The following is a 14697-nucleotide window of genomic DNA, read 5'->3' as shown; positions in this document are numbered from 1 at the left end:
ATTTCCGTAAAATTTATAATGTTTTGTTTATTGGTTTATTTAAAAACTAATTATGAAATTTTGCGCTTTTTGGGGGGAGGGGGGGGGGACGCCCAACTTCACGAAAGGGTGGACGTCAACACGGTAAGATCATCTACTTGTTAAGGACCGTGTAGTCGAGATTCATTTCACAAGTTTTCTCGTAGTAGGCAGATGACATTCATGTGATTGTAAGGTTTTTTAGTTATCAAATTATGTGAACTTACAATACCAACACAAAAGACTGATGGGTCATTTCACTTATAAGATGTTTTTTAAAATCAAAACAGTAAAATAGTAATTTTTTGTTGAATATCTTTATTAAACAAAAAGCAAACACCAGCACACGGCTGTTATATCCGAATTCTTTCTTGGTTACCAAATCATTAAAATCAATTTAAAATGGCTTCTTTAATACGCTCGACATAATGGGCTCAATGTTTTCGTACAGCCATTCGAACAAAAGTAGGGCCCTTGTCCTTAACGTCTGCTTTCTTCAAGGCTAAGCATTTAACAAAACAAGCAGATTAAAAAACATGCATATAAAAATTGTTTCAACCATTTCACAAAACATTATCTTAGAAAACGTTAAAACTGAAACGCTTTATTTGCATTGTGGGCAAATAAACTTGGTTTTTCTTGTCACGTCACCGCGTTTGAAGCCCAAACACCTGAAAAATGGCAAAATAAATTATTATGGTTTTAAATATACCTTAAAAAACGTGCAATTTATTTTTACTCCTTTTTGGTGAAACCATCTAGCGCAAGATTTCTTGTCACAACGAACCCAATCAGGCGATTTTGGCTATAAATGAAAGAAGTTCAAATTTAGAACGAGAAAAAAATTGATTAGAACAAATTTTAATAACAAATAAATATAAACTCTACCTCTAAACAAACATCGGCATTACAGCTTGTTTTATTTGTCTTTTTAGCCTCCACTTCCGTTTTTTTAGCTTTTTTCCGGGGTGGCTGTTTCCGTTTAGCAATCAGTGTGGCCAAAACCGATGGTGTAGGACACGATTCAGCAGGGAGCGTTTTTGATGCTAAAACTTCAGTGGCTGTTCGTTTTTTAGCATTACTCCGCGGCGGCTGATTCCTGATAATGGCCGATGCGGCGGAAACTGACGGCGCTGGATTCGAATCCATAGGCAGCGAAATTGCGGCCAGATCCTTTGTGGCTTGCGGCGTTTTCGAAGCTTTAGCGGCCAATGTGACACAGGAAACGTCCAATGGAACACACGGCACCGGACCAGAATCCGTAGGCAGCGAAGTTGTGGCAGGATCTTTTGTGGCTTGCGGCGTTTTCGTAGCTTTAGTGGCCAATGTGACACACGGAACGTCCAATAGAACTGATGGCGCTGGATTCGAATCCGTAGGCAACGAAGTTGTGGCAGGATCTCTTGTGGCTTGCGGCATTTTCGAAGCTTTAGTGGCCAATGTGACACAGGAAACGTCCAATAGAACTGATGGCGCCGGATTCGAATCCGTAGGCAGCGAAGTTGTGGCAGGATCTTTTGTGGCTTGCGGCGTTTTCGAAGCTTTAGTGGCCAATGTGACACAGGAAGCGTCCAATAGAACTGATGGCGCCGAATTCGAATCCGTAGCAGCGACGTTGTAGCTTGCGGCGTGTTCGAAGCTTTAGTGGCCAATGTGACACAGGAAACGTCCAATGGAACACACGGCACCGGACCAGAATCCGTAGGCAGTGAAGTTGTGGCAGGATCTTTTGTGGCTTGCGGCGTTTTTGTAGCTTTAGTAGCCAATGTGACACACGGAACGTCCAATAGAACTGATGGCGCTGGATTCGAATCCGTAGGCAACGAAGTTGTGGCAGGATCTCTTGTGGCTTGCGGCATTTTCGAAGCTTTAGTGGCCAATGTGACACAGGAAACGTCCAATGGAACACACGGCACCGGACCAGTATCCGTAGGCAGCGAAGTTGTGGCAGGATCTTTTGTGGCTTGCAGCGTTTTCGAAGATTTAGCGGCCAATGTGACACACGGAACGTCCAATGGAACACATGGCATTGGATCCAAATTCGTAGGCAGCGATTTTGTTGCCGGATCTTTTGTGGCTGGCAGCGTTGGTGTTTCCTTAGCTTTAGCGGCTGACGGCGCACGACCAAAAACTACAGGTAGTTGCGATGTTGCCCGATCTTTTGTGGCTGGCTGCGTTGTCGAAATTTTAGCGGCACTACTGACACATATAGCGGCCAAGGAAACTAATGGCGTAGACGATGAATCTGTAGACAGCGGCGCTGTTGCCGGATATTTAGTGGCTAGTGGCGTAGGTGTAAGTGCTCCTGTAGCTTTATCGTCCAATGTGACGGAAACTGATGAGCAACGTGTGTCTAGAACCTTCAAGGCTGGCGGCGGTGGGGTTTTTGCGTTGACAGTTGCATGTTGGAGTAATGGTGGTAAAGATACTGTCGAAGTGGCCGGATCTATAGTCAAAACTAAACATCAAAATTAGTCTATCGCTCAATAAACACAATATTGAAACACACAAAAATTACTTAGTTCTGTTACACTTGATTCTGTTACTCTTGCATCAGCTGAATCTAGCCATCTTTTAAATTGATCCATTGCTTCCATTGACTCAAATTCCACCGATTCTAATGTTCCCATTGAATTATCCTTAACAGAAGGACTAATGAATTTTTCAAGAGGCTCAACTTCAGATTCATTTTCCACATCTGAAGCACTTTCACAACCATCCATATTTACAGAGGCACTAACATTGAAAGTTGCTGCTTCGTGGCATTTTCCAACCTCAACTTCAGATTCATTTTCCACATCTGAAGCACTTTCACAACCATCCATATTTACAGAGGCGCTAACATTGAAAGTTGCTGCTTCATGGCATTTTCCAACCTCAACTGTCTCTTTTTTCTGCCGTTGTGCTAAAAAAAAATTTCATAGCATAGTAGAGCAATTTAAAATACATTAGACATTTAAAAAACATGTGTATCTTCAATCAGGGAAAACACTTTTTCCCAATATTTGTAATACTTTGTGGTATCAGACTTCTTTTTCAACAATTTCATGGTCTTACCAAATGACCAACTGCCACAACTTCCTACTGTTGGATTGGGGAAGTATCCAAAAATGAGAAGTTGGACACCTGCATCCCTTTGTAGTTGATGTGCCTTAATTAAAACCAAAGTTAATTATTACTAGCTTACAATCCAAACATTAGCTATTAAAAACTCTACAAGAAATAGTAGTCGACTCCATCTAGATTTGTTGGTTGAAAAACTGCTCGAATGAATGTCTTTTGCATACTTAGGGATTTTATAATTAATAATTCCTTTTTTAACCAATCTTGTATTCCTATTTTCTTTTTCATTCGCATTACTTGGTGCCTCAGATGGGTCGACATTATTAATCGAAGCCATTTTTCATAAGCAGAGACTTTTACATATGCCAATTTTGGTCTGATGTTGTTCCCAGCACACCATAATAGTGAGTTCATCAAAACGATCAAAGTTAGCTAGACGATAGCTGTCGGCTGCGATAACTGGCAGCTAGACGATAACTATCACTCAGCTCTACAGAAAAAGTGACGGTGCAGCTTTGCCATAGGCTTCGTCTGGCCGTGCGCGACCAACCTGTACTATACACTATCGTCCACCTCGATGCAGATGTCACTGACTCACTGTAACGGAACCACAAGTCACGGCAGACGACAAAAAATTTTGGAGAAATTTGTATAATTTGGCAACGCTGCGTGAAGTGCAATAGCTACTTTTGACAGTTGGAGTACTTCACGTATGAAGTACAATATACGCGACCAAATTTTATTTTAGAACAAATATTCTCCGCTGCCTTAGAAGTGCTACCGATACTTCTTTTGGTTGGAAAGCAGAAGAAAAAGTTGAATCAATATTTTATTGATTGCAGAGAAGTACTGTTCTTACATTATTGATATATCTTACACAACGTAACATTTAATTTTGCAATATTAAGGATTCCGTTAATATAACGTCTGCTATACAAGAAATTGGCAGGTTATCTCCTTACATTATGAAATGTGGCAATTCATTTCACATTAGAGCTGGGAAGGCTCCCTTTCTGTACATTCCAAATTCAGTCGAAGCCCTGACATCATTGATAGCCGTTTACTACGTCTTCGATCTACAGTGGGGCAAGGAGGCGATGACCGTCCTGCTCTTTATAGAATCGGAAGTTATCGGGTGGAAATCTAAACAATCCAAATGTTGAAACGCCGTAAATCTTCTGAAGAACCTCCTGCGCTAAATCACAGGGAGCCTGGTCTTAATTTTGTTTTTATCTAAATGTTGGGTTTTAAAAACTGACAACATTGAATGTCAAACTCAGTTACCCTTGATAGAGGGAATGGGCAATGTGTACTCGAATTGGTTAACGAACGCACCTTGGTGTACGAAGATAGCTCTTGCGGCTGAAATTCTCGTTTGTTTCTTAAAACAAACATGTTTTCCAGCCGCAATTTCTCTCATCAAACAGCAAGTTGCGTTCGTTAACCAATGCGAGTACGCGTTGTTCGCTTCCTCTATAAGCGGATCTTGTCCTTCCTAAATCTAGATGCTTTTTATTATGTGTAATTCGATTATTTGCAATAAAAAAAATGTTTGTCTTGGTTAAATAAAGAAACCTTTGTTATTTTATTATGTTATTGCCATTTATTTATTTTTTTAAAATTGAAAATTGGGTTCAGCAATACTTTACGTATAAATCTGTGGGTTGCCTCAATAACCTGAGGGTATTCGTTTCAAGCAAAAACCTTCTTTTATCACAAGTTAATAACCTTTTAAAAGGTTGAATCTGTGGGTTGCCTCAATAACCTCAGAATTCAGTTTTGAAGGAAAAATCCTTTCAGTTTGTCAAGTAAAAAACCTTCTAAGATGTTGAGTTTCGTATGATTTAAAAACCGAAACATCGCAAAAAAATTTCAAAATCAAAGGTTAAAACGTTTCAAAACTCTGCATACAAGATTAGAACGTTATAACCTTCTAAAATCAAAGGAAATTTTTAACAGTGCACCCAAATTCACCACGACATTTTTTGCAATCTAAAAAACTATTCTTTCCATCGCCATTCGAGTCCGTTGTTGGTACTAAAGAAAACAGTAGTCAGTTCTCCAAACTAGATCCCGGAAGTACCGAGCTGCTCTAATTCGGATATCTACGCATCAAGGAACGGTACAATTCTTGTCCATCCAACACTGTTTAAAATGTTTCTTGATTTTCATAGGTTACAACGTTGTGCTTTTGTTTACAGGATTTTAGAGCGTTCAAAACTTTGATTTTGCTATTAATTTTTTTTTCAGTTTACGGTTCCTAAAGGATATCAAACTCGACATTTTAAAAGGTTATTTCCTTATGATAATAAGTTGTTTTTTTACAATTCCCCTTAGGTTATTGGCTTATTGCGGCAACCCATAAAATAACCCACTAATGTTTTCTGAATCTAATAATGATTTAATTTCTTTAAATAAAAATAGGAAAACATAATGAAATGACAAGCGGGGTTTATTTATTGAACAAAAAAATATTTTTTCACTGTGAAGAACTAAGTTTGACTTTAAAAAAGGACTTCTTTTTTAGGGGGGAAAACGTATTGCACATACTTGCGTGTAACTGAGTTTGAAAAGAGACTTTCATACATAGTGAATAAAGTTAACCAAGGAGATTTCTCAAAAGATGAATGGCATTGCAGGATTTCTACAAAAATTTGAGGTTAGCCCGTTGCCCCGAAGCAATTAAAAAAAAACGCCGTTCTTTCGGTTTCAGAGTAAAAATCAGGGCAAGCGGGTAGAACGAGCTATTATCGGAGTTGTTATCGGATAGATCGGGTGAAACAGTCAATCGAAAATGTTTTTTGCATTGATGAATCGATTGATTGCAATCCAATTAATTGCAAACCCCAATTGAATTCGGGGAGAAGAATTTTCCACCCTGAGCCACGCCTCGATGGCCTGAAATGAGAAACCCGATTTGCAAAAAAGCGCCCCGATTGGCTCGAGGCCGATCCTTAAGTGAACCAATTGAAAATCTTCTTGGCTGTTGGAAGGAGGTCCGTAGAATATAATTTTCGCACATCCATTGCACTTCCAAAGTGACTAGCCGACGGACATCCCTGGAACTACCCATTGAGTACATAGATATCTAACGGATGTTCGGCCATGATTCGGACATCCGACGGCAGAAATGTGCTATATAGGATGCTTTAATCATATTAGTTATTGTAAAATAACATTTATATAAGAAAATATAATCGAGGCCAAAGGGTAGAGGGAGTATCGGTTTTTGTTGGAGTTGAAAGAATATCTGGATTTTTTTGCAGTGACCAGTGAGTGATAGATCCTAGAACTATATCTGCTTTATTATTTATATGTAATTGTTAATGTTTCAAAAGTGATATCGTTCAAAAATGTTTTACCTTTTTCTAATTTACTAATGGTTTCCTTCAGCTCTCCATTATCTGTTTCTAATTTTTGTATTTGTTAGTTTTTATAGAAATATAATGTTAAATATATATTGTTTATAGTTTATTAGTATAATTATTATATTTACCTTGTTTATTTCTAATTTCTCTAATTGTTGTTTGTAATTTTCAATAGCAGCCTAATATCGAGTACAAATTATTTTCATTTTTGCTACACAGTATTGTAAGATTTCTTTACCTTATTTATTTCGTTTTCTTATTTATAATTTTTGATTCAGCTTGAGGTATTAATATTTTGGCAACTAAAGATGTTTTTTTTTTCACTAAGAAATTTTTTTTCTTCTGTTTTGGTCATTTTAAAAATTTGTTGTAATTGTATTTTTGATGTTTCTGAATCTGTAGCAGATGACAGTAGTAGATAGTTTATCCAGTGTTGTGACTTTATATTTTTATCTAATTTATAGTTTTCATGAATGATTCTTAGACTTTATTTGCTTGTTAGTTATTTAAATAAATTTAGTTATACTTTATTTTTCTGAAAATGAAGTTATGGAATGTAAATTTTATATATATAGATTTTAAAATATAACATGCAACAACGGATAATATCAAGTTGCAGACGAAAAATCATATACTTTGTATTTCATTCATTTTTTACAGTTTGCAGTGTGTACATCTATGTATTGAATAACATACATGCAACACATATTATTAAGGTAATATTTCATTGTTTATTTTTTGGTAATAGAGTAGTGGTATTAGAGTAATATTTATATTTGTTAGTTTATTTATATACTTGACTAATTTAATTAATTAACTTAATTATACATTACTTTATAAAGTAATTATTACCTTAATAGATGAACTTAACTTTACTTATTTGCTGATATTTTAGTTTTCACTTTACTTAAATTTGTTAATTTTACTGAATATTTATAGTATTTAACCTAATTATTTTACTTTACTTTATTACTTTACTCTTCCATTACTCTACCTACCCAAAACCCCTATTTGGCCTAACATAGCTTCGGGCTTGGTCCCGCTTAGTAACTTAAGTATAGTTAAGTTAAGTTATTTTAGTTAAGTAAATTTGGTCGGGTAAAATAGACTTTTACCCAACTTTTAATATCTTGAAATAACTGCATTGTAAAAATTCCAATCTATTAGCTGCTGGTGATGGTGTTGTGATGATGCCACTGTTAATGCCACGGGATCTGAAGAGGATTAAGGACTTGGTGGGGTTATACCAAGTAAATTAAAAAATAATGAATTTCTGCTCTGGCGTCGGCGGTACAAGGAATCGTCTTTTTAAAACTGTTTAATCACCGTTGACTCTAAACTAAGAACTGTTGTTGAACTAAACGTGTAATGTCCACATCGAGCGTAATATAACAAATTTTTTTTTAACGTTTTTATTTTATTTGTTATTCAATATTTATTAAAATATTAAATAGGAATTAGTAACAGCATTATTTTATTTAAACCCAACTATCCGTCAAATCTAAAGTGACGTCCCAGGGTTGTCCGATTTGGACGTCTAGGGTATTTCGGATCCGAACACCCACAGTTTTCCAGGTTGGTATGTTCTGAGGCGCGACATTTAGATGTCCCGCGTACGTACTCAGGACAGACTGGTGGGAAATCCCTCTGTCCGCAGAGGACATATGCAGTCTATCCTAGCAACGTAATATTGCTAGCAGGGCCCCCTTTTCCTCGTTTTGCGCCACCATTACTTTAGTAGTGGTTTAAAAAAAAGACCGTTTTTATTTCATGTATAATTTTTTCGTTAAGAATCGAATCAAATTTCTAGTTTTCCCCCTCGTATTAAGAGTAAGTTAAGCTTTTTTTATAATAAATAAAAAAAAAATTACGTTATAATTTCCCTCTAAAAAATTGCATTGTAGGAACCCAATTTTGCTTTTCTTAATCCATGGAAATTTTTTCATGGTAAGTTAGCTTAGATAAATAATCGATGACGTGACGCATGCATGAGTTTGAATTCAAAGTTTTTTAATAAATCTTTTTGATAGCTAAATGACGAAATGGAAAAAATCATTAGTGGTTGGAATGATTTAAAAAATTATGGATAATTGGAGACATTTAGTGCTTAAAATTATTCTTTATGCCAGAACTTGCAAATACAAGGTTATAAAAGATTTACTGACTTTCTATAATGCACTTTACCGGTGCGGGACGGTTAACTCGATTAGAACTAATTGTGGCCGATCACTAAGTTTCATTATTAATTGTCAAAATTTCTTTGTTTCCAAAAGGGGAAAACTTAACCGTGTTCAAATTTTACCCTTGAACATATTTTTATTTTAAGTCCAGCATTTAATATGAAAAATTGAAAAAATAAAGGAGTAATTATCTATTTGCCGGATGGTTTATTTTTAAATTTATTACAAAAAATGAATAAATTATAATAATATTTTAAGTCGTGAGTTTGTTTGCACAGGCTTTCCATTTAGCTTACGGGAACCAAGCCATTGGAAATTAACTTACAGAAAATAAATATTATTCGGCATCTAATAATATTCAAAGCAAGTATACTTGTGATAGGATTTTTATTTCAAATAATAAAAAACTACTTTAAACTTAATAAATCATGCTGAAGTTTAAAATTCAAAAAATATTTAGCCTAAATTGTTTAATTTCAATTTATACACTTCTGGTTTAACCTAAGTTCGACATCATCTTGACTTCTTAAAAATCCTGTATGTCATTTGTTATCGAAAAAAGCTCAAGTATTTTACAACCATTCGATTGGATTGTTCGAAAATGACTGCTGGTATGTGCATAGATTGGCACAGTGGAACAATATCCGACTGAGTTGCGGGAGACCCGAGTTCGAATCCTGATAAAGCCTAATATTTTTTCAAGATTAGAGGTCCAATACATGTCATATTTATAGCTAGTGATGTGACGTTAACTTTAACGATTAACGTGAACATTACGTTAACAGACGTTTTTGGGGTCCGTTAACTTAACGTTATAACTTAACGTTTTGAAATTTTCATGCGTTAATTTCAACGTTATTTTATTAATTTTTTAACTTGAAAATGCAACGCTGTGTTAAGGTTTTTTGGTTAAGGTTTACTGTAAAAATTTAAATTTCTACTTCTTACACGGCTAAGTGTACGTTCGTAGTCTGCTAGACATTTAGAAGTACACAATGTGTTTTTGAATGCTTTAATAAAGTTCATTTTTTAGTGATTGACTGATTGTACTGATTAAAATGAGTGAATAAGAGAATTCCTCAGAAGATGAAGGGCAATCTATTCAGTTTGTCCCTGCTAATCTACGTAAAAGAAGCCTCATTCACAATTATTTTGTATTCAACCAAAAGTCGAATACAAGTGTGAGCAAAACTTGTAAAGCTGAGCTTGTAGGAAAAAATACCCCAAATCTTATAAACCACCTCAAAAAAGCAATTCATTTGAAAGATTTATATCCTAAATATCTTAAAGAGTTGTCTGATAATCAAGAAGCTACTGCAAGTAATGGATCTACCTGATAACCGTAATAAAACTAATCAAAACCGTGACTTATATTCTAACTTGTATTTTTTAATAAAATAACGTTTAAAATAACGTTTAACTTACGTTAACGGACGCTATAAATTAACGCGTTAATTAACACGTTAATTTAACGTCAAAAAGTAAAGCTCCGTTAACTTAGCGAATAACTTTAACGTTTCAAAAAACCACTAACGTCACATCACTATTTATAGCCAAATGAAAGCCCGTTCGGACATCCTTAGGATGTCCGACGGCGCTGTTGAGGACGGTCAAAACCAAAAAAAAATACATCCATAGGACATCCAAATCGGATATCGGGCTGTCCGGAGGATATAAAAAAGATGTACTCAACATCTGACCCCGACATCTGTCGGACATCCGACGGACTGCCTTGTGTTATGTGGGATCTAACGGATTACTTTTGCCAAATTTCGATTCGTGTATTTCTACCGTAATACCAACGCCACCAATCTTTTCAGAATTGTTAATTACTATATCTTCCGAAACTTCACGGAAAAAATGGTACCAATCAATGGGTGTTCCTTTTTTTTTTTTTTTTAATTGTATAGCTGGACGCACTCCGAGGTTGGAGTATTGTCCGGAGTTTATTTTCCGTAGTCAACAACTAGAATACATGCGAAAGTGACATACACGAGTGGATACCAGATATATATATATGTACATGGGGGAAACTGGGCCTATCTGCACCACACTGAGAGGGCGGAACGTACACGATCTCTGTTTGGCTTGCTGGAGCCTACTCGGTTTGGTTGGACCTTCGAGGCCGCCAGCCGACGGCCACCGATACAGCCTCCACCAAGACAGAGAGGGTATCGCGCGCAGTTGCAGTGGGATTGATCTGTGGCATGCTGAGTATAGAGATGGAGCTAGGGAGCGAAGGAGGGTGGTAAAACTGACTCACTCTCCCTTGGCCAGCAAGAGAGAGGAGAGATGCAACCCAAGACATAATGAGCTGCACATTTGCTCAGAGGCGGCCTATGAAGCTCAAAGGGCCTAGAACAATTATGGAGGCAGCGAGAAATGAAAACATGCCTAATCGGTAAATTGATGAAAAGGATTATTATTAAAACAAACAAAGCCTAGTTAGCCCCGATAGATAGGGTAGCCTATGAGCTATACTATCGCAGACGTTTGGTTGAGCGGATGAAAGCAATGAAAGCTTTCCAGATGTTGGGATGAGCTGGAATAGAGGCGAGAGGTCTAGGCCAGTGGCCATCCTCAGAGGAACAAGACGTAAGAAATACAAGGCGTTGTGTAGAGAAGAGAGGACAGTGAAATAAGAAATGAGAGACTGACTCTGAGCCGCCCCCACAATCACACATTGGAGATGTGGTAAAATTGAAGCGAAATTGATGTTCTTTGAGGAAAGAGTGGCCTGAGAGAATTTGAGCGATCTGGCGACAGAGTTGGTTTGGGTGAAGCACAGTTGCTGATTGGATCGTGGGGAAAAATTCTCTAGTTACTGCACCGTTGTGGCAAGCCTGCCATTCTGTCTGCCATGCATCGCGCACTAGCTTACCGATTGAGTAACGGTAAGAAGTTTTGGAGATAAGAAGTTGTGGGAGGACATTCAGGCCTGAGCTAGGAATGTCGCAACCGGCTAATGCAAGTTGGATGCCCTCAGCAGAGGAGGGCTGGCAGACGAAGAGGCGTAAATTATCTCGGTAGGGGGCAGTGGCGTCGACACAAAGCCGCTCAACTTCAGAGAGGTGAGCACCGTAGCGAGTAAACGCAAAAGAAGAAATGTGCTGGGCAAATATTTCAACCTGCCACCCGCGCTCCACAACATGGCTAGCCTGGATCAAAGCGTGAAGGACAGTGAGTTGACTGGCATGGTGTAAGCTGTCAGCCGAAAGTGGTCCGTTTGTCACTTTCATTACGATATTATGACATGTGGAGATAATGCAACAGTTGAAAGAGTCGCCGGCCCGAGAGGTAGCAACAAAAATTCTAAGAACAGAATCCTTAGTTGGGAGTAATCTGCAAACCTCGCTTGTCAATGTCGGATATAAAGGAGGGGCCCATGGTGGCCAGTAGAGATTAAAGTGGCGGTGGTTAGAATCACATTTGAGCAGTGGAGAAAAGGGTGGTAGTTTGCTCGTAAGCCACTTTAGTGAAAGAGCAGAAAAGCATCCTGTACGTCCGGAGCTGAATCGGAGATGGGTGATCTCTTGTATACGTAAATCAATCGGAAGGATATTTGTTAGAACAAAACATGCCTCTGCGGAGACAGTTTTGAAAGAGCTGGCCAATGAAAGCGCAATAGAGCGCTGGAAGGTGCGTAGCTGCTTAACGCCTTTTCTAGTGTTAAGAAAAGGGGCCCAGACGGAGCAGCCGTAGAGCAAGATAGGCTCAACCGCAGAGTGATAAAGAAATTTTAGACGCTTTTTGTCATATCCCCAGGTGGATTTCAGACCGGATCTCAGTGTAAAGAATGCACGTTTAGCTGCAGCAATTTTATTGGCAATGTGGGAGTTCCATTTGAGGCGGCAGTCAATTGTTAGACCCAGAAAGAGTGTCTCTACAGATGGGGGATAAGCATGCCATTTATAGAGATGCTGAGATGAGACCAGTCAAAAAATCTTTTGCACATAATCATAAACACCGTTTTTGTCGCGTTGAGGGAGAGTTTGCTGGTTAGACACCAGTTCGACACCTCGTCACACATGGTCTGTAAATTTCGGGTGGCAATGCTAGGGTCTTTATGATATGTGGCCACATTCAGATCGTCAGCGTATCCACCAATCCGATACGGAAATGAAAATTTGAGGCGCAGGACATCATCAACAAGAACCGACCACAGAAATGGAGAGAGGACCCCACCTTGAGGACAGCCAAGATCAACGTGAAAGGAGGAGGACGAGCCTTCAAGCGAGAGGATGGCCGTGCGGTTGGAGAGATAGTCAAAGACTAGCTGGACCAAATATCTTGGGCAGTTACGGACAGCAAGTGCAGAGATAATAGCAGGGTGCCAAGCAGCGTCGAATGCGCTTTTAATATCAAGAAATGCACATGCTGTGACACATTTAGCGTCTCTGCCTTCGTCACAAAAAGAAATCAAGGAGTTAGCAGCCGTTTCAGTTGATCTGCCTTGAGTGAATCCATGTTGGTTCGGGCTGAACCACTGAGAGATCAACGCATGCCAAAGGAGTCTATTTAAAATGAGCTTTTCAAGGATCTTAGCAAATGTGTTGACTAGGCTAATTGGTCGAAAGCTATTCAGAGTGTCGTAAGCGGGTTTGTTAGGTTTACCGATAATGGTCACCTTGGCAACCTTCCAACAGCTAGGAAAGTGAGAAAGAGAGAAACATGCATTCATGATGAATAGAAGCTGACCAATTATCTGATTAGAGATTGCACAAATGATAGCAGTGGAAAGGCCATCGGCTCCAGGAGCAGATTTGAGATTCAGAGAGGCGATAGCATTAGAAAGCTCCTCCTGGGAAATTGGAGGAGAGTTGGATGGTACAACGAATGCCGTGGATGATTGTGAGAAGGAGGCCGCAAGCTCTTCGGCCTGTGCGTGGGCCTGCGTAGATGGAGTGGGGGAGGGGAAAAAGTGTTCTGCACACTTTTTTAGAATTTCTGTAGGATTGGAGGAGATCGAGCCGTCAAATGAAATAGAGGATGGAAGGCTGACGTTTGATGATTTGCCTGATTTGGCCTTTAGGGCCGAGAAGAGGTCCCTACTGCTAGGCTGGGAGTCACATAGCTTGTTCCAAGACGAGAGTTTGGCGTTGCGAATTTCCCTCTGATAGGTAGCTTTGAGAGCTTTGAATGCCTGCCTGTTAGATTCTGTTCGTTGGACTGACCATAATTTAAAAGCCTGTCGGGATTTGTGACGAAGTACCCAGAGTTCCTTTGTCCACCAAGGCGTTCTGCGTGTGGAGACAGGAATGTAGGTAGGATCTTTAGAGCTTTTGGCAGCAGAGGAAATGAGGGCAGAGAGCTTTACAATCATGTCATCGATAGTGGAGGTAGTCGGATTGGTTTGCACTACAAGATTTATCACAGCATCTGCGACTTTTAGGCGAAATTTATCCAGGCAAATACGAGAGATGTGGGGAGTAGAATTTGGAGCTCGAGATTGAGTTTGAGCAGTGCTGCACGCAGATGAGGGGGAGCGATTGATTTCAAAGTATATGTATGGGTGATCAGAGAAGGACGGAATGGTAGGATAGAACCAGCGTGTACAGGTGATAGCACTCCCGGCTAGAGAGATGTCAAGGAAAGAGGTGCCAGAAGGAACAAAGTCAAGATCATCCAGTTGTCGATTGAGAACACGAAGGAAATGATTAGCGATGAGTAATTCAAGTTCTGATCCTCTACTATTAGTGAGCTTGCTGTTCCAAACCTTGCTTAAAGCATTAGAGTCGACTGAGACGATGGACAGTTTCGTGAAAAGGCAGCTGAGATCAGTGCTGAACTGATCGGCAATGTTTTTAATGGAGGGACGAAGATAAGTGGAAATGAAACGAAAGGTGCCGTGCGCAGAATGTAAATCGACTGCAGCGATATGGTTAGAGCGACTTCGATCGATTGCCCGACAAGACTTGGCAAGAGAAAGTTTAACTAAAATCGCAGCACCGTAGGCATGCTCTTGAGAGAGACAGTGGAATGCAACATAGCCTGGTGGGATATTGATGATGGAGGGAGACTGGTGGCCTTTGGCGAAAGGTTCTTGAATGAGAACAATGTCTAAAACG

The 14697-nt window shown here is 39.0% G+C and overlaps 1 protein-coding gene and 2 long non-coding RNA genes across 4 annotated transcripts; 2 read left to right on the top strand and 1 right to left on the bottom strand.

Moving 5' to 3' along the window:
* Nucleotides 1-369: 369 nt before the first annotated feature.
* LOC116931328 (polycystic kidney disease protein 1-like 3) lies at nucleotides 370-3649 on the bottom strand. Of its 2 annotated transcripts, XR_006646762.1 has the most exons (4): nucleotides 3236-3649; nucleotides 907-3169; nucleotides 758-823; nucleotides 370-689 (listed from the first exon to the last, which is right to left on the bottom strand). XR_006646762.1 is itself a non-coding variant. In XM_045173726.1 (3 exons), the coding sequence occupies exons 1-3, from the start codon at nucleotides 1435-1437 to the stop codon at nucleotides 666-668; spliced, it is 621 nt and encodes a 206-aa protein (XP_045029661.1). In that variant the 5' UTR covers nucleotides 1438-3649; the 3' UTR covers nucleotides 370-665. The 2 variants fall into 2 exon arrangements, 1 of the variants encoding a protein (XP_045029661.1); XM_045173726.1 differs by having other exon boundaries at nucleotides 907-3649.
* A 39-nt stretch (nucleotides 3650-3688) lies between these two features.
* Nucleotides 3689-4669, top strand: LOC123472339. Its single transcript, XR_006646763.1, has 2 exons — nucleotides 3689-3927; nucleotides 3990-4669. It is a non-coding gene; the product is annotated as an uncharacterized LOC123472339 (long non-coding RNA).
* Nucleotides 4670-7102: 2433 nt separating this feature from the next.
* LOC123472456 lies at nucleotides 7103-7856 on the top strand. The gene is made up of 2 exons (XR_006646897.1): nucleotides 7103-7165; nucleotides 7617-7856. It is a non-coding gene; the product is annotated as an uncharacterized LOC123472456 (long non-coding RNA).
* The last annotated feature ends 6841 nt before the right edge of the window (nucleotides 7857-14697 follow it).

The sequence above is a fragment of the Daphnia magna genome, linkage group LG5, assembly GCF_020631705.1.
Source record: "Daphnia magna isolate NIES linkage group LG5, ASM2063170v1.1, whole genome shotgun sequence".
NCBI classification, from domain to species: domain Eukaryota; kingdom Metazoa; phylum Arthropoda; class Branchiopoda; order Diplostraca; family Daphniidae; genus Daphnia; species Daphnia magna.
Note: the sequence above shows the minus strand (reverse complement) of the source record. Positions and strands in the feature narration are given on the sequence as shown.

What these genes read in the sequence shown, in the direction of transcription:
- LOC116931328 (XM_045173726.1), bottom strand. Translation starts at nt 1,437, where the DNA reads ATGCCGCAAGCCACAAGAGATCCTGCCACAACTTCGTTGCCTACGGAT. An exon ending in ATGCCGATGTTTGTTTAGAG is followed by an intron (nt 824 to 906) that starts GTAGAGTTTATA and finishes TTTCATTTATAG; the next exon opens with CCAAAATCGCCTGATTGGGT. An exon ending in GATGGTTTCACCAAAAAGGA is followed by an intron (nt 690 to 757) that starts GTAAAAATAAAT and finishes GCCATTTTTCAG; the next exon opens with GTGTTTGGGCTTCAAACGCG.